At 42.6% G+C, this 20224-nt stretch overlaps 1 protein-coding gene across 1 annotated transcript in view; it reads left to right on the forward strand.

Moving 5' to 3' along the window:
• NPHS1 (NPHS1 adhesion molecule, nephrin) overlaps positions 1-20224 on the forward strand; it is a 103527-nt gene that overhangs the window by 52814 nt on the left and 30489 nt on the right. The window contains exons 18-23 of the mRNA XM_067460668.1: positions 1881-2021; positions 4011-4132; positions 7250-7421; positions 11753-11909; positions 14496-14647; positions 14756-14867. Coding sequence (XP_067316769.1) covers positions 1881-2021; positions 4011-4132; positions 7250-7421; positions 11753-11909; positions 14496-14647; positions 14756-14867 — 856 coding nt within the window. The remainder of the gene's footprint in view (positions 1-1880; positions 2022-4010; positions 4133-7249; positions 7422-11752; positions 11910-14495; positions 14648-14755; positions 14868-20224) is intronic.

The raw sequence follows: 20224 nt of genomic DNA on the forward strand, positions 1-20224 counted from the left end.
CATGCGTTTGTTTTTGCCATGGTTTTTGTTAGGACTGATTAGCTCTGGTCAACATCATTGGATTCTGTAAGCTTTTACTGTTGTTGAAAGACCTTAAATGCCAAGATTGGGAAGATAAACATTCATTGCTGCTTAAAATATGTGACTGTGTATTTTATAGACATCCATTATATATATATGTATATGTATATGTATATGTATATGTATATGTATATGTATATGTATGGAAAATGCATTAAAATATGTATGCCCTGGTAAATGTATATGCCTAGTTTATGTCCATCCATCCTTCTATCCACCTATCCATCTATCAATCTATCCACCCATCTATCCATCTATCCATCCATCCATCCATCCATCCATGCATCCATCCTTCTATCCATCCATCCTTCTATCCATCCATCCATCCACCCACCCACCCACCCACCCACCCACCCACCCATCCATCCATCCATCCAATCATCCATCCATCCATCTATCCATCCATCCACCCACCCACCCACCCATCCATCCATCCATCTATCTCAGTGGTCCCCAACTTTTTTTTTTTTTACCAGGGACCACTTGACCAGGGACTACTCTGACCAGGCCCCATACTCCAACATTAGTACCAAAAGGGTTATGAATCAGTTTTTGGTCCACTTTAAATTAGGTTTGGTTATTTGAGGTACTGATTCAGAAAATTGCATTGGACAGACTACATCAGCTCTAGTTTCTGGTACAGAACATATGCCATCCAGTAGTCACTCACAGAAAACCATATTTAATAAGCCTTGATACTATAAGAGGGTTTCGCGAGACCAACCACTCTAGTTGCAACAGTGTAGTAATGTGTTGTCAAAGGCTTTCACGGCCGGAATCACTGAGTTGTTGTGAGTTTTCTGGGCTGTATGGCCATGTTCCAGAAGCATTCTCTCCAGACATTTCTCCCACATTACTGACCTGCAGTTTCAAGGCCTGACTGGTAGCTGCCTGGGGGGATCATTTGTTGGGAGGTGTTAGCTGGCCCTGATTGGTTCTTGTCTGGAATTTCCCTACTGGTATTCAGATTTTGTTCATATCCACGGTTTCCTCCTTTCTGTTGAAATTATCCACATACTTGTGGATTTCAATGGCTTCTCTGTGTAATCTGACATGGTAGTTGTTAGAGTGGTGCAGCATTTCCGTGTTCTCAAATAATATCCTACCAGTATTTTTAAAAAGCCTCTAAAATCAGAACAGTAAATAAAGAACAAGACTCAAAAATATTATGTATATATGTATGTATATATTTAAAACATTTATATTCCACCCTTCTCACCCCAAAGGGGACTCGGGGCGGAGCACAACATACAAATGGCAAACTTTCTTTCAAGTAGGAAAATTCCAGGCAAGAAGCAATCAGGGCCAGCTAACACCTCCCAACAAAGGATTTCCCCAGGCAGCTACCAGCCAGGCCTTGAAACTGCAGGCCATTAATGCTAATCAAAGTGGCAAATTGCAACATTCACATGAACCTCAAGCAGACAAGAGTTCTTTCTCTCACCCAGGGCATTCCACAGATATATAAAACCCCACTTACATAGTTTCCAAAAGATCCCCTCAACCTCTGAGGATGCCTGCTATAGATGTGGGTGAAATGTCAGGAGAGAATGCTTCTGGAACATGGCCATACAGCCAGGAAAACTCACAACAACCCAGTGTAGTAATGGTGAGGCCACAGACCATATTATAGTTCTTGTGGACCACTAGTGGTCCATGGACCACAGGTTGGGAACCACTGATACACATCCTATGTGCTTCCTCATTCCCTTTCTTCTTTTTTCTGCTTCTTTTTTTTATAATTATAGTTTAAACTCAATTTTTATAAAAGAGAGATTGATTAGCTCTGTCTTCCATAGAGGGTTCCCCACGGTACCACCTGCGGGATGGTGGCTCTCTGGAGATCTGGAACGTGACTCGAGCTGATGCTGGAAAATACAAGATCCACTGTGAGAACGCAGAAGGGCACAATGAGACAACAATCAATTTGGATGTGCAATGTGAGTAACAAATGGGGGGGGGGGAGTCAAAAGTCTTATCTTGATTTCCATGTAGACAAGGAAGACAAGGAAGAGCAAAGGACTGTCCTCCAGCTATAGTTGGATTGCAGTTGGACCCATCACTACCACCACCTGGGCCTCTCCAAATGATTTTGACTATCAATCCCATTGTCCTTGGCATACCTAATGACCAAAGCTGATGGAATTATAGTCCAAAGCACTTGGAAATTGAGGAAGAACTCTTTCAGCATTTCCAGTGTGGTGCCCTCCCCGACAAGGGATGATGGGAATTGTAGGAGACAATCCCCCAGATAGCTTGGCCCCAATTAGGACCCAAAATCTTGTTCTCACACTTTGCTATTGTTCTGTATCCAAAGTTATAATACTCTATCTTATACTGCACTCTGTCTCTATTGGAGCCCCCGGTGGTGCAGTGGGTTAAAACACTGAACCGCTGAACTTGCTGACCGAAAAGTCACAGGTTTGAATTCAGAGAGCGGCATGAGCTCCTGCTGTTAGCCCCAGCTTCTGCCTAACCTAACCTAACCCCAGCTTCTGCCTAACCTAGGAGTTCAAAAACATGCAAATGTGAGTAGTAGTAGGTACTGCTCCGGCGGGAAGGTAACAGCGCTCCATGAAGCCATGCTGGCCACATGATCTTGGAGGTGTCTATGGACAACACTGGCTCTTGGGCTTAGAAATGGAGATGAGCACCAACCCCCAGAGTCAGACATGACTGGACTTAATATCAGGGGAAACCTTTACCTTTTACTATCTCTACTGCTGCGATATGACTTATGGACTTTATCCATCAGTGCTATCCTCACAATTGTTTTTGCACCAGTCCAGCCACCCGTGCCCAGAAACAGATTATTATCACAGAGGTTATTGCTTATTGGTTTGATGTTTTGCTTTTATATTTTGTTATAATGGTGTTTTATTTTGTTTTATGTTGCTCTTTATATATTTTAATATGCTATAGTTTAACCATGTTGATCGGACTCATCCCCAAGTAAGCCACCCTGAATCCCTTTGGAAAGATGGAGGCAGGGTACAAAAATAAAGTTGTTGTTGTTGTTGTTGTTGTTGTTGTTATTTGAAACACAACAAGACGAGTCCACAGCAGACAAGATCACTCTGCTGTCTGTTGTATTGGCTCACACTTCCCAAATGTCTAGGACTGTGTATCGGCAAATAATGTGTGCAGATCCCAGTAAGGTGGCCTTCTGCAGCTGGCAGATGGTAATTTTGTCAGCGCTGATTGTCTTTAAGTGCAGGCCAAGGTAGTTAGGCACTGCGCCCAGTGTTCCGATCACCACTGGGACCACATTTACTGTCTTGTGCCAGAGTCTTTGCAGTTCAATTTTTAAATCCTCATATCGTGTCAGCTTTTCCAGTTGTTTCTATTATTATTATTATTATTATTATTATTATTATTATATTACTATCCATCCCCTGCCATGTGTTGCTGTGGCCCAGTCTGTGTATATGTGCTTTGTGTGTGTATATATATGTGATATGTGTATATATGTGTGTTTGCGTATATATATGTGGTTTTGCGCATGTGTTGTAATTTGTTTTTTGTTTGTTTTTAAAGTCTTTTCTGCTATGTTTTTCAATGTTTTTATGAGTGATGGTCACTCGTTGACCTGATATATGTATTGTGTCCAAATTTGTTGTCAATTTGTCCAGTGGTTTTTGAGTTATGTTAATCTCACAAATGAATTTTACATTTTTATTTATATAGATTATAGTACCAAATACCCATTAGGGACTGTGATTGGATAAGCATGATCCAGATGTGTTTTCCTCTTCACAGCTCTTATGTACCTTTTTTGGCTTTGGTTCTTCCCTTCTTAAAGTTAGACTACACAATTCCTACAGATTGGCTTGTGTTCTGCAGCATTATATTTCTTGGCATTGCTTCAAAATCAATGTTCCTTGGGGCATGGCGTGCTGGTACTTGATGTGTCCTTTTCCTTTGCATAGATGCCCCATCCATTCGCAGCATTGGAGACCCAACCTTTGTGGACTTGGGGGGCTCAGCAGAGATTGTGTGCCAGGCCGATGCCAACCCTGCACCCTTGGGCATGTTTCAGTGGAGGTGGCTGGTAAGATGATTGAGTTGTTCAGAGGACAAAGCAAAAGACATTCATTCTATCTCTAATCAGTTTCTTATACTTTTGCATCTAGCAAGAACCGAGCATTTTCTCAATTAAACTGATATAATGTGTCCATGCAAAGCAAGATGACCTTTTCTGCAAGCTCTTGTATAGTTTAATAGCTAAAATGTTTCTTTAATAGCTAGAAAATGCTTATTTTAATGGCTTTTTATGACTGGTTGCTCCTAGCTACTACACTTTATTTGCTTGGTTGAGCTGGAGAAAAAAAAAGTTTGATTATAGCCGGTGAAAACAACAGAACACAGGATTATTATTTTTTTTGCTTGTAGCTAGCATGAAGGAGTCTTGTGGGGCTTTGAGGATGTGGTTTTTATGGTCTTCAGAACTTGGCAGTAGCTGGCTATCCTTTTGTTTTTGTTCAATATGTCTTTATAAATTAAGGGTGGGAAACCTTGAGGAGGTCGGGTATCACTATGTTGTGAGCCAAAGTCTCATCCACACATTAAAACTCCAAGCACGCAAAAATACCTCTGTCCTTCTACAGATGCAGGTCGAATTTAGACATGAGCAAGCAGGAATTTGCCCAAAATGCCTCAGCAGGGAGGTGCGTGGGATGCTTATATGAGTGTTCCAAAAATGCCTGAGAACAGTTGAGTGAAGCCGAGGAAGAGCCAGTGCTTCCCAAAATGAGCAAGAGGTTCTGAATGCTAAAGAGTAAGCTGGAGAGCTTTTCAATGCAGAGGGAGCTTCTCAATGACGAAAGGCAAGGTGCAGTAAACTAGTCCTGTTGCAAGTAGCTGCACAAACAGGAGTGGCATGATTAATCAGCTCAAACAACTGCGAGGAATGTGGTCTGAAATTGATGCATGGATTGGAACGTACAGTATCTTTCAGTGACATTTTCCCCATTTTTTTTTGTTGGCGTTCTGGATTAAAAAAGAGCATTTAAAGTGGCATGCTCTATTGGAAATTCCATAACCTAATGGAAATAAGTGCACCATAACGTTATTCAAAAGGTAAAAATGATGTCACATCTGTTTGGCAAATGTGAATCTCCCTGAACATGTGGAGACCACCTTTTGAAAACCACGAGTCAAGAAGAGCATGACCTTGTTAGCTGCTGGCTGGAGTCAGCTGCATTAAGATCACTACTGACCAAAAGGTCACAAGTTCAAAGCCAGCCTGGGTCAGAGTGAGCTTCCAACCAATTTGTGTAGCTTGCTGTTGACCTTTGCAGCCCGAAAAACAGTTGCATTTGTCAAGTAGGAAATTTAGGTACCGCTTATGCGGGGAGGCTAATTTACGATACCATAAAAATCTCCAGCAAGCATGCATATTTATTTATTGTGTCATCTATCGTGTCATCAGCAACCATTGTATTACAATTCTAACAGAGCAAAACAAACACACAGATTAAAAAGAAAAAGGAAAAAAAAAACACACAGATTTTGCAAATTTGGTATTTGGTTAAATGTCCTTTGACCAGTATCTGGCCACTTGGAGTGCCTCTGGGGTTGCCGCAAGAAGGTCCTCCATCGTGCATGTGGCAGGGCTCAGGGTGCATTGCAGTAGGTGGTCAGTGGTTTGTTCTTCTCCGCACTCGCATGCCGAGGATTCCACCCTGTAGCCCCATTTCTTAAGATTGGCTCTGCATCTCGTGGTGCCAGAGCGCAGTCTGTTCAGCGCCTTCCAAGTCGCCCAGTCTTCTGAGTGCCCAAGGGGGAGTCTCTCATCTGGTATCACCCATGAATTGAGGTGCTGGGTTTGGGCCTGCCACTTTTAGACTCTCGCTTGCTGGGGTGTTCCAGCGAGTGTCTCTGTAGATCTAAGAAAACTATGTCTTGATTTAAGCAAGCATGCAAAGAATGAGGAAGTACTTCATTAGTGTCACAAATGGATGTGAAGCGATAGCTTCCCTGGTGGCCAGAATACCCTCATGAAAAAGCTGGAATGTTAAATAGCCTCTGTGTGTCTGTCTATATATGTTGTGTTTCTATGGCATTGAATGTTTGCCATGTATATGTACATTGTAATCCGCCCTGAGTCCCATGCGGGGTGAGAAGGGCAGAATATAAATACTACAACTCCCAAATGACAAAATCATAATTTTTGAGTGATGGTCACTCCTTGTGTTGTGAGAGGTTTGGTTGCCAAATTTGGTGTGATTTCGTTCATTGGTTCTTTTGTTTTTAAGGTACTCATTATGCACAGAGCATTTATATATATATAGATTAGATGCATAAAAACATTAAAACATACAAATTGCAGAATCTTGATTTCTATGCTTATAGATTTATCCATAGTCACTATTCAAACTGTTGAGGTCTCAGTCTGTGTTATCCTACTCTCCAAATGCCTGCATACAGAGCCAGGTCTTTTTTCTAAAACCTAGGAGGGATGAGGCTAGCCTGATGTCACTGGAAACGGAGTTCCACAGCCGAGGGGCCACCACTGAGAAGGCCCTGTTTCTTATCCCCACCAGTGGTACTTGCAAAGGGGGTGGGATCAAGATCAGGGCCTCCCCAGCAGATCGTAAAGCTTTATTTGGCTCACAAGGGGAGATGGGTTCAGACAGGTAAGTTGGACCAAAACTGTTTAGGGCTTTATAGGCCAAGGAAGCACTTTGAACTGAGCTCAGTAGCAAACTGGCAGCTAGTGGAGCTGACGTAACAGGGGAGTTGTGTGCTCCCTGTACGCCGCTCCAGTAAGGAATCTGGCTGCCTCTTATTGGACTGCTTGGAGCTCTGAACTGTCTTCAGAGCCAGCCCCATGTAGAGTGCATTGCAGTAGTCTATTCAAGATGTAGCAAGAGTGTGGACTACCATGGTCAAGTCTGGCTTCTCAAGGTATGAACACAACTGGTGCACAAGTTTTAATTGTGTGAATGTTCCCCTGGCCACCTCCAAAACTTGGGGTTCCAGGCTCAGTGATGAATTTAGTTGAATTCCCAAGCTGTGAACCTGTGTCTTCATGGGGAGTGTAACCCCATCCAGCACAGGCTGTAACCCTATACACTGTTTGGCCGTACGACTGACCAGGAGTATCTCCGTCTTGTCTGGATTCTGAATTGTACTCATATAGGATGTATCTCTGCATCTCTTGCAGGCTGATTTGGAGCAAAGCTTGGAAGAGCTTGGCATTGAAGTTCTCTCAGAAGGGCTAACAGGACAACTGAGGGTCAAAGAGGCACAACGGACACATGCTGGACTCTATGAATGCCAAGTGGACAATGGCATCTCTCCAGCAGCAAGGAGCAGTGCCCGCTTGATTGTGCGGTGTAAGTGTCCTACTGGCTCTCCCTTACTAATTTATTTATTCAATCCACAGACAAACTCCTCTTTTGTCTATCATAGTTCCCCAATCTCCTGCTAGATGTTTCTTTGCTTTTTAAAAGTAACTTTTTATTAAAAATAAAAGGTTGTCATAATCCAAAAAAATCAATATTTTGTGATCAGTAATGCTAAAACTACACAACTACATTCTAGTTACTACAACTACCTACGTCAAAGCACAGGAACAAAAACAAAACGTCTATCAACACACAAAACCAGGCATGGGCAAACTTCGGCCCTCCAGGTGTTTTGGACTGTAACTCCCACAATTCCTAACAGCCGGTAAGCTGCTAGGAATTGTGGGAGTTGAAGTCCAAAACACCTGGAGGGCCGAAGTTTGCCCATACCTGCACTAGACTAAGAAACAAAAAAAAAAACCTATTCTACTCACTATCTGATGGTCTTATCTCTTACTAGCCATCCCCTGCCACGCGTTGCTGTGGCCCAACCTGGTGATCTGGAAAATAAAGTAACGAGAAAGTGTTGGCTCCTAATATATGTAATTTCTTTATGCTTGTGGGTAAACAGTATTTCTTGCTTCTTCTTTGTCTGATTTACTTACTCTGGAACATGCAACATATAATTGTCCTTCTTTAGGGGTCCCTTTCAAATCTATGGCTGGATGGCTCTTTGTCAGGAGGGCTTTGATTAAGTTTTCTTGCCCTGGTGAAGGGAGTTGGACTGGATGGCCTTAAGTATTTTCTGTTGGTCATGGGGGTTCTGTGTGGGAAGTTTGCCCCAATTCTGTCGTTGGTTGGGTTCAGAATGCTCTTTGATTGTAGGTGAACTATAAATCCCAGTAACTACAACTCCCAAATGTCAAGGTCTATTTCCCCCAAACCCCATCTGTGCTCATATTTGGGCATATGGAATATTCATGCCAAGCTTGATCCAGATCCATCATTGTTTGAGTCCACAGTGCTCTCTGGATGTAGGTGAACTACAACTCCAAAACTCAAGGTCAATGCTCACTAAATCCTTCTAGGGTTTTTTTGTTGGTCATGGGAGTTCTGTGTGCCAAGTTTGATTGAATGTCATCATTGGTGGAGTTCAGCATGCTCTTTGGTTGTAGTTTAACTATAAATCCCAGCAACTACAACTTCCAAATGACAAAATAATTGTTTTTGATTGATGGTCACTTCTTGGGTTAGTAGGTGACTTGTGGTTACACTTGGCAGAAATTTGTCCTGTGGTTTTTGAGTTATGTTAATCCCACAAACGAACATTACATTTTTATTTATATAGATCATTCTGCTTCCTTTAAATGATAGTATATGACCATATTTCTGTTTGGGAACAATCTTTTAATTCATAAATTCTACAATTGATAATTGCTTCCAAAGTTGTTGCGAAAAGGTAATAAATAGGTCCCAATCTTTCTTGAACAATTTCTCCTTAATCAGCGTAGTCAGTTTGTACATCTCAGCTAGTTCATCAGCCATTCTTCATGTGATGGAATAACAATTTCTCTTTGCTTTGGTTGTGTCTTTTCTTTTGATGGGGCTTTATCTGTTTGTTTATTTTGTCAGCCCCATGTGGCCTCCTCAGAATAGCTCCCAAGTAACCTAATACACATAACAGCAGCAGTGAAATCAATTTAAAACAAACAGCCCAGTTGTTAGGAATAATAGTAGCAGCAGAGGGGACAGGTGTGTCTCCTAGGCATGTGCCATCGATTAAAAAAATGGTTCAAAAGTACTTACAAAACTGGGGGGCGCAGGCGCTTTATTTCTAAAGTGTTTCAAAAGTGTGACTGGTGAAAATTCCGTTACTAAAATGAGACTAATGAAATTTTGTTATTATTTTGTTAATAGTAGTTTCACATGTGCATAAATGAAATAATTACTGTTATTGGGGATACTTCAGGGGCTTCTGTCTCCCTCATCTTTAGGGCCATCATGATGAAACTTGCTACAGCGATAGACCAAATTTCAGAATGTTTTGCTTACTAATTTTTAGGGAATTTTCAAAGTTTTTACAAACAACCTTTTTTTCCAAAAAAAAAAAAAAAAAAAAAAAGGACAAGAACTATCTCCTCGAATTTTCTATACAATGACACAAGGTAACAGGGAATCGTTCCCCCCAATTTTCAGAAATATCCATACATCTACTGATTTATGGGATTTTTTTTAAAGTTTTGACAAAAATATTTTTTCCAATATTATTATCAATAATCAATAACTTTTTGGTTTGGCAAGGACTTGCTTGACTTTGAGACCAACTATTCTGCAATATTTTATTTATAATAATCCTTTTGGCTTGGCTTGCTAATGGAATACTGAGTTTGAGATATAAAAATTAAATTCAAATTAAAAATAATTTCTATGTGCTGGTATAGCTAGCCACCGGCCAAATCCAACTCAAATCCCAGCAGCCTGCCAGCATATGTCATGCTGTCGAGTGCACAGATAAATCAATCAATCCATAATAATAATAATAATAATAATAATAATCTTTAATATACCCCGACACCATCTCCCCCAACGGGGACTCGGAGCGGCTTACATGGGGCCAAGCCCAAACAACAAATTACAATACAAAAACAACATAACAATAAAGTATAAAACATCAAAGCATATGAACAATATACACAAAACTTAGAAACCAAACATAATGACAGAGAGCGGGCCGCATGTACATAAAATTATTTAAAAACTCAGGGTGAGATAAAGGGGCAGAACTGTTTGTAAGGAAGAACTCATAAAGAGACAGAGAAATAAACAAACCTTCAAAACGGGGGGGGGGGGGGGGGATAACTCCTGGGCTAAGAACGTTGAGGGAGCAATAGCATCAAATGATGTGAGTACAACTCTCTTTCTTCTTCCAAACTTGGTGCCTGCCTTCTTTCTTTCTCCCTTCCTTCAATGTCTGTCTTAATTGTCTTCTCTCTGCCTGCCTGCCAGAGCTCGCAACCCTCCACCTTCGATCCCTTCCCTTCCAGAGTGTGAGTGCGAATGGCATCTCGGGCATGCACTCTGCAATTTAGAGGCAACATGGCAGCAGCTCCACCTCTCCCCCCATCATCAGCCCAGATTAGCTGAGAGGCATGCCAACAGGTTTGGCTTTGCCTCTCAGCAGGACTTGGTTGTGCTGTGAATTTTAATTGTGTCACAGGACTTCCAAAGGAATTGAAACTAAAACTCAAAGCCATCAAAATCTTCAATTTCTTAATGTTTTGGTGTGCACCATGCAGGCGCATCAAAATATGTGTCGTAAGTCAGAAACATCCAAGAAAGATACAAGTTACGATAAATTCCGATTTGTTTTGCACACTTCTAGTGTCTCCACAAAACAGTTTTTTACATATTTCCGATGTGTGGGACACAAGAACTAAACATGTTTCCTGAGGCTAAGAGCTCTAGAGCCTTGGGGTCAACATCAAGGAGGCCCTGTTCCACATATTTATCAAGCACACCTCAGATAATGCCAGCATGTGGGTTATATAATCTGTCTCTAATGTTTTTAGATAACAAAGGAGCATAATACTAGCCCTACAATAGAGTATAAGCATGGGTATATTTCAATAGCATTTTGGTAAATCCATCTGGATTTTTGGAGACAGATTTGAGAGATAAGCTGTGGGAGGTTTGGTAGGGTGTTGGGAAAGTCTGCTGAAATTCAAAACCAAACCAAGACAGTATTTATTTATCGTGTCATCAGCAACCATTGTATTACAATTCTAACAGAGCAAAACAAACACACAGATTAAAAAGGAAAAGAAAAAAAAACCCACAGATTTTGCAAATTTGGTATTTGGTTAAATGTCCTTTGACCAGTATCTGGCCACTTGGAGTGCCTCTGGGGTTGCCGCAAGGAGGTCCTCCATTGTGCATGTGGCAGGGCTCAGGTTGCATTGCAGCAGGTGGTCAGTGGTTTGTTCTTCTCCGCACTCGCATGCCGAGGATTCCACCCTGTAGCCCCATTTCTTAAGATTGGCTCTGCATCTCGTGGTGCCAGAGCACAGTCTGTTCAGCGCCTTCCAAGTCGCCCAGTCTTCTGAGTGCCCAGGGGGGAGTCTCTCATCTGGTATCACCCATGAATTGAGGTGCTGGGTTTGGGCCTGCCACTTTTGGACTCTCGCTTGCTGAGGTGTTACAGCGAGTGTCTCTGTAGACAGTGATTTACTCTGTAGACAGTGATTTAATCACCAAGACAGTGATTTACTGTTTCTCCATTTTCAGCAAAACTCTTGGCAGCTATTCCATCCACTTACCACTGCTGCCTATATGTATGCAGGAGATCTTCTCAGGGTATCATCCTCCCTTGTTCTTTCCAGATCCACCAGAGATCATCAAGGGCCCCGGTCAGAGAAAAGTGGCAGCTACAGGGGATGGGAAAAGTCAAGCTGTGCTCCAGTGCAGCGCTCAGGGTGTCCCGAAGGTGCAGTTCAGCTGGGCCAAGAATGGAGTTTCCTTGGACCCTGACAGTCCCAGGTGAGAGCATGCAATGAAAAAGACTTTCCTCATCTGTTTGGTAGCACTAGCCTCTTTTTTTGGACTATAATTCCAAAAATCTTCCATTTTTGTAATGCTGATAGAGCTGTATTTATACTTATCTTCTACACAAACACTATAATCCAGTTTGGAAGTAGATTAAAATAAAGCAGTACCTACACAGATACCCCAGGAGGGTGGTTTGAGGCTGGGATAGTGGCCACAGTATTCGCTGGTTGAGGACAAGAACCAAACCCAGGAATTGCAGTGTCCACAGCTAGACAACCACTGAAAAATGCAGGGTTCTTTGCTTAACCAATCTGCTGAGATGTGCTGATGTGCATTATACATGTCCTTTTGAGATTACCCCAGTTTTGAGCCCTACATGGAATATATTCTGATAACATGACTTATTCTGGACTTTCTGGTGAGTTTTTTTAAATGCACTGTTTCTAGCTTAATCTGTGTACAGCTCATATTGGGGTATATATTTTGGTGACTTTGAATTGGATTCCAGTGTCTGTGTAGATCTGCCCTTAGGATAATGAGAGCAAACCCTAGAACAAAAAAGGGTTAAATATTTGCATCTGTTCTGAATTTGGTTTGTGACTAGCACAATTGAAGACTTATCTTAGTAAAAGTTCAGTCAAACTGTTAGAAACGTATCTGGACTCAGTTCAGTTTCAAACTGGGAACATTTTTTAAAAAACATGTTCTTGTGTTGATTTGCAAATAGAATGGAGGTGGGGCAATTTAATGTGTCTAATTTGTTCCAGCTAAATGTCAGCCCTAACCCATAAATAGTAGGAGGCATGTATGGAATAAAAATATCCAGGACACTTAACTGTAACCTTGGTGTTTGTTTTTTAAAATGAACTGTTTCATTTCAGTGGCTCACATTCTTAACCCTTAAAGCAGTCCTTGGGTTCTTTTTTGCTGCTTAGTGAGTCCGTATGCATTCATATTTGCTTATTAGATTCATTTATTTAAAACTTGAAAAAGGTGTCATTTTGGACTGCAGTTGTGGAATCCCCTTTCAATATGACCAGTGAATGATAGGACTAGCAGTAGTGTTATTAAGCTTCATGTTGATTTCCCACCTCTCTTCTCATGAACTCACTAGCTGTACCCACCATGGGTTGCTGTGGTCAACGTTCCCTCCCTCTTTCTCTCCTCCTTTTTTTCTCTCCTTCCTTCCTTCCTTCCTTCCTTCCTTCCTTCCTTCCTTCCTTCCTTCCTTCCTTCCTTCCCTCCCTCCCTCCCTCCCTCCCTCCTTCCTTCCTTCCTTCCTTCCCTCCCTCCCTCCCTCCCTCCCTCCCTCCCTTTTTCTTTCATTCTCTCCTTCCTTCTCTTCCTCTTCCCTTTCCCCCCTTTTCTTTCCCTTCCTCTTTTCCCCCTGTCTTCCTTCTTTACCTAATCTTGGACTGCAACTCCCAGTAGTCATCCGGATCAATTTATCTACCTACCTACCTACCTATCTATCTCGTATCTATCTATCTATCTATCTATCTATCTATCTATCTATCTATCTGGAGGATTGCTGGGAGTTGCAGTCCAGGAAAGTTCATTTCTGGGATTAACATTACTCAAAAACCACTGGACAAATGGACACTAAATTTAGACACAATATACCTATCAGGCCAATGAGTGACCATCACTCATAACAAATACTGAAAAACAAAGTGTAAGGGACTTAAAGGCAAAAAGGGCCAAAAAAGCAAAAAGACTCTACAGCACATGTGCAAAAACAACTCCCCCTGGCAAACAAAACACACAACAGCATATCCACACACTCTTTCGGACTACAGCTCCCAGCATCCCCTAGACCAGGCCCTTTAGGAGAGGAGGATGATCCAAATGCACTGCTTCCAAGATGCAAGATTTCTTCTCCTTGGATTTCTTTGAGAGCATTCAACTCCCTGCATATTTCCAATTTCCTGGACTGCAAATACTAGCAATCCTCCAGATAGACAGATTAGATATAGTTAGATAGATAGATCGATCGATCAGGAGGACTACTGGGAGTTGCAGTCCAAGAATAGGTAGAGAAGGAAGAAAGGGGAGAAAGAGGAAGGGAAAGAAAAGGAGGGGGAAGGAAGGGAAGAGGAAGATAAGGAAGGAAGGAGAGAAGGAAGGAAGCGAAGAGGGAGGGAAGGAAGGAGAGAAAGAAAGAAAGAAAGGTGGAGAGAAAGAGGGAGGAAAGGTTGGCTACAGCAACGCACGGTGGGTATAGCTAGTATCTTATAGATTCCTTGGCAAGGTTTCTTCAGAGGAAGGTTGCCATTACCTTCCTTTTGGTTGGGAGAGTACAACTTCCCTGAGGTCACCTTGTGGGATTTGAATCCTGGTCTCTAGGAGTTGGAGTTGAGCATTTAAACTGCTACACTACACTGACTCTCATCCTTCCATCCCCACTCTACTCATTTTTACTATACCTTTGTTTTCATCCTGTTATGAAACCATTTGAATCCCTGGTACAGATTTCTTTGAACTCAATAAATAAGATTTTGGAAAAAATGTAGGATAATGTCTGTCTGACCCAGTCCTTCTTATATTTAAACATATTATGTTTCCTCTCGCTCCTAGACATACTGTGGTTACGAGCCATGTGGGTTCCTTGCATAGCAGCACCTTAACCATTGCCAATGTGAGCGCGGTTCATGACTATGCCACCTTCACCTGCACAGCCAGCAACGAACTTGGCACAGATACTCTTGACATCCAGCTACTTAGTACCAGTAAGGGACAATGTTCCGCAAATGCCTGGATACATAACGTTAAAATATGAGGGGTAATAGAGCACTTTCCTATTTTCAGCTCTTTTTGTTCCTGCTTTTTCTCATCAGGTCGCCCTGACCCACCCACAGAGTTGAAGGTCATTGGGGTTTCCCACAATTGGCTGGCCCTGGAATGGACCCCAGGCTTTGATGGAGGGCTTCAACAAAGCTTTCGTATCAGGTAGGGTTTGACAGATGATAAATAGGAAGACTGATGTTTGGGAGTGTTAAGACTTCATGAAAAGTACTCTTCTTGTGGTTTACTTCACTGGGAAACACACAACCATTGTTGCTATTCTGTTCTGCAGTTACAGATCTGTAATCTAGAGTGAGCTCTTGTTGTTAGCCCCAGCTTCTGCCAACCTAGCAATTTGAAAACATGCATATGTGAGTAGATCAATAGGTACCGCTCCAGCGGAAAGTTAACAGAGCTCCATGCAGTCATGCCGGTCATATGACCTTCGAGGTGTCTATGAACAACACTGGTTCTTTGGCTTAGAAATGGAGATGAGCATCAACCTCCAGAGTTGGACATGACTGGACTTAATGTCAGGGGAAAACCTTTACCTAATTTAGAGTTACAGATCTGTGACCTCTCTGTCTTCACCACTGCCATACTTGTAAACGCCCCCTCAAGCCTACCCTATTTACTCAAATAATGCTCACCCTTTTTGGCTAAATTGCCAAAATTAGGGTGCACATTAGATTCCTGTAATATGGTAATCTTGATGCTGAGCCAAATCAAAAGGGGAAGCTGCTTCAGAAGCACCTGAAGCTCCTCTTTGGGGGATGTCACTCTAATTTAATGACCATGGCTCAATGCAATGCAATGCAATCCTGGGATTTGTAGTTTGGTTTATTTATTTCATGCCAAAAGCATTGCATAAAATAGTTTATCTAAAACTGATAAAATAAAGAGATCACAAGAGTAGGAGCCCCTGGTAGCACAGCGGGTTAAAGGTCAGCAGTTTGAATTCAGGGAGCGGGGTGAGCTTCTGCCAACCTTGCAGGTTGAAAAAATGCAAATATGAGTAGATCAATAGGTACCACTAGGATGGGGAGGTAACGGGCGCTCCATGCAGTGATGACAGCCACATGACCTTGGAGGTGTCCATGGACAATGCCGGCTCTTCAGCTTAGAAATGGAGATGAGCACCAACCCCCTAATGTCAGGTGAAAACCTTTGCCTTTGCTGCTATAGTATTAGACCAAAAATGGGCAACAGTGACTGCATTGTCTGTAGCTTTAAACAATTATTCCTCTGTGCATGAGGCAGGGCATTGTGGGCAAGCATACAGATGCTGAATTGTTTGTTCTGCTCCACAGTCACACAAAATGAAGGATTCATCTCGGTAGTGCCATTTTGTCAGGTTGTCTTTTTATCTTCCAGTTCCACTTCTGAGTCTGTTCTGAGTCTGTTCTGAGACTTCCAAGTTGCCCATTCTTGTTTTTCCCCTGGAGGCAGACCGGATATTCGTGCTGTTGTTGGAGGAACATTTAGAGGAGTGGTGGTTCTCATGAAACTTTCCCTTGATTTAAACCTACTGGAAGGAGGCTGATAGCCATGCAGTGGGTGGCTTTCACAGTGTTCAACATTATTCCCCTCACAATTTCTCATGAGGGGTGGGGGAGGCAATGCCAGCTAGCTTATAGACTCTATCAACAGGTGTAGGTATAAGACATCCTTTGATGATTCTACATGTCTCATATAGTGCTATATTCACCTGCTTCACATGAGCAGATTTATGCCAGACAAGGCAGGCATATTCAAAACTATACCCCATGACTCCATAGCATTGAGCCAGGAGGAGGTGAAGTGGATTCATTCTACACCACAAATTCACCCCAAGGTTTTCTTTCCCATCGCTGGAAGTTATGGTGTTCTAAGCATGCAGCCATTGTAATGCATACCTTTTTTGGCCAAATTACGAAGAGTTCACTTTTTGCCGCTGTGCATTACATTCAGCAGCAAATACTTCGTTTGGTTTCAGGGTTTTGAAAAATGAGGTGCACATTAGATTCAATGATGCATTAAGATAAAGATTTCCCCTTGATATTTAGTTTAGTCGTGTCCGACTCTGGGGGGTGGTTCTAATTTCCATTTCTAAACCGAAGAGCTGGCATTGTCCGTAGACACCTCCAAGGTCATGTGGCCAGCATGACTGCATGGAGCACCATTACCTTCCCACCGGAGTCATACTTATTTATCTACTCACATTAGTATGTTTTCAAGCTGCTAGGTTGGCAGAAGCTGGGGATAACAGCGGAAGCTCACCCCATTCCCCAGTTTCAAACCGCCAACCTTTCGGTCAGCCAGTTCAACAGCTCAGCAGTTTAATCCAATGCATTAAACTTGAGTAAATATGAGTAAATGTGGGTACTTTAACAGGCAGTAGCAGCATGGAGGTCTGTTCATGGAGTGCATGAAGATAACACCAATGAATCGGGTTGCAGCAAACAGAAGCCATTTCCCTGTTGCAATCCCTTTCCAGAGCCTTGCTCCCTTGCAGCTGTGGGGTGGAAACATCCTTCAGCTGCACCTCAACCACCAACCCAACAGACCCCCATTTCTCAGTGCAGCTGCTGCTTGGAAAAGTAGAGGGCGGGCAAGGAAATTTCCCTTAGTTACACATCCGTAGCTAAGGAGGCAATGTAGTATATGGAGCCATGCCTCCAAAGAGAATTTACAAATGCAAGCAGCTGTGTTGATCCAAGAAAAATGAACAAATTTAGCAATTTGCATGACGAGCATATCTTTTGTAAACCACGTGGGTCTTAATTGCCCCTTTAAGAGAACGCACCAAAGTTATTTGCATTACAACAGAGATAGTTCATAACTATATTACAGATGGGATGGTGTGGGTGATAATCTATTTTTTGCTCCACCTGTATCTGGAATCAGAGGAAACAGGGAAGTCAGAAAGAAGTGGCAGATAATGTAGTTGTCCCTGCTGCCCCAAAACTTCATTGTGTTTCTCCCCTGCAGCTGTGGCTCTACTATGCCACTCCATCCAACAAATATTTCTTTTCTCCATCTCCACCAAACTACTACCGTTCTATGCTTTACTGCAGCTTCCACCTGCGGGGAGCCATGGAGTGACTCTTTCATTTCATGGCCTTGCTGCTTGTTCCCTGCCCCTGGTGTGTCTGTGTGCATATGAGTATGGGAAATATATTACCTCTGCTGACTAAATGTAACCCTTTATGCATCTCCTGGCATGGTTTCTAGTTTATAATAGATTCTGCCACAATAAATCAGGTAATCTTTAATGTGCCGCCGGTATCTTTGTTGATGTGATGTAGCAGAACAAGAGGCTGGAAAAGCAATTGGGGCAAAGGAGGTACGAAAGAGGTGATAGTTGTAGTTTCTAGTCTACAGTTGAGCCTGCCACAACAAATCAGGTACACTTTAATGTGTCACTGCTATCTTTGTTGATTCTGATACATAGAAGGAGAGGCTAGAAAAATTACAAAAGAGTTGTAATCTTAAAAGGTTGCTTTTTTTGAGCTGTGATTACAGGTCCACATGACCATTTGCAAGTTGTCTCTTCTATCTCTCTGAAAATAAGTTAACTTTCTGAGTGCAGGTATACCTCAGGCCCCTTCTGCACTGGCATATAATCCAGTTTCTGAATCCAGATTATCTGCTTTGAACTGGATTATATGGCAGTGCAGACTCATATAATTCAGTTCAAAGCAGATAATCTGGATTCAGAAACTGGATTATATTTTTGTTGTTGTTGTTTATTCATTTAGTCGCTTCCAACTTTTTGTGACCTCATGGGCCAGCCCACATCAGAGCTCCGTGACCGCATCTCTGTTTACGAACCCACACGATCTCTTTGATCATCTGGAGAGGCCTTGCTCGCGATCCCACCTGCATCGCAGGTGCGATTGGTGGGGATGAGGGACAGGGCCTTCTCTGTGGTGGCCCCTCGGCTCTGGAACTCTCTTCCTAAGGACATCAGGCATGCCCCAACGCTGGCAGTTTTTAGGAGGAGCTTGAAAACATGGTTGTTCCAGTGTGCCTTCCCAGAATAAGGAAACTCCCAGCAATATGTCCCCAATTGCACTTTACTAGAGATCCAGGATATCTGCATGCCCCATCCCCCTCCAAATACCTTCCCTTTTCACCTGGTCATGCCCAGCATATTTTTAAATTTTAATTATTACATTTGGCCCTGCCATAGATTTTAATGAGTCATGGTGTGTTGTTAATGTTTATTGCCTTGTTTTGAGTTCATTTATTGTTGTGTTGTTGTTGTTGTTGTTGTTGTTTTTACTGATGTATTTGTGCTCGGCCTCTTGTAAGCCACACCGAGTCCTCCAGGAGATGGTAGCGGGGTATAAATAAAGGTTTATTATTATTATTATTGGAGCCCCTGATGGCGCAGTGGGTTAAAGCACTGAGCTGCTGAGCTTGTTGATCGAAAGGTCACAGGTTCGATTCCGGGGAGCGGCGTGAGCTTCCGCTGTCAGCCCTAGCTTCTGCCAACCTAGCAGTTCGAAAACATGCAAATGTGAGTAGATCAATAGGTACCGCTCCGGCGGGAAGGTAACAGCACTCCATGCAGTCATGCTGCCCACATGACCTTGGAGGTGTCTACGGACAATGCTGGCTCTTCGGCTTAGAAATGGAGATGAGCACCACACCCCAGAGTCAGACATGACTGGACTTAATGTCAGGGGACTACCTTTACCTATTATTATTATTATTATTATTATTATTATTATTATTATTATTGTCAGCTGTTGCCACCCTCAGCTCCTTCAGAGTCAAGTCAGTCACTTCAAGGATACCATCCATCCATCTTGTCCTTGGTCAGCCCCTATTCTTTTTCCTTCCATTTTCCCCAGCATCACTGTCTTCTCTAAGCTTTCCTGTCTCCATATTATGTGGCCAAAGTACTTCATCTTTGCCTCTCATATCCTTCCCTCCAATGAGCAGTCGGGCTTTATTTCCTGAAGTATGGACTGGTTGGATCTCCGCGCGGTCCATGGCACTCTCAGAATTTTCCTCCAACACCACAGTTCAAAAGCGTCAATCTTCCTTTGCTCAGCCTTCCTATATGGTCCAGCTCTCACATCCATAGGTTACTATGGGGAATACCATTGCTTTAACTATGCGGATCTTCGTTGCCAGTGTGATGTCTCTACTCTTCACTGTCTTATCGAGATTGGTCATTGCTCTCCTCCTAAGAAGTAAACGTCTTCTGATTTCCTGGCTGCAGTCTGCATCTGCAGTAATCTTTGCACCTAGAAATGCAAAGTCTGTCACTGCCTCCACGTTTTCTCTCTCGATTTGTCAGTTTTCAATCAGTCTGGTTGCCAGAATCTTGGTTTTTTTATGTTTAACTGCAACCCAGCTTTTGCACTTTTATCTTTCACCTTGATTAGAAGGCTCCTCAGCTCCTTCTCACTCTCGGCCATCAAAGTGGTATTATCTGCATCATCTAAGGTTGTTAATGTTTCTTCCAGCAATTTTACCCACAGCCTTGCATTAATCAAGCCCTGTACATCGCATTATGTGTTCTGCAT

Source organism: Anolis sagrei, chromosome X, assembly GCF_037176765.1.
Source record: "Anolis sagrei isolate rAnoSag1 chromosome X, rAnoSag1.mat, whole genome shotgun sequence".
Classification (NCBI taxonomy): Eukaryota; Metazoa; Chordata; class Lepidosauria; order Squamata; family Dactyloidae; genus Anolis; species Anolis sagrei.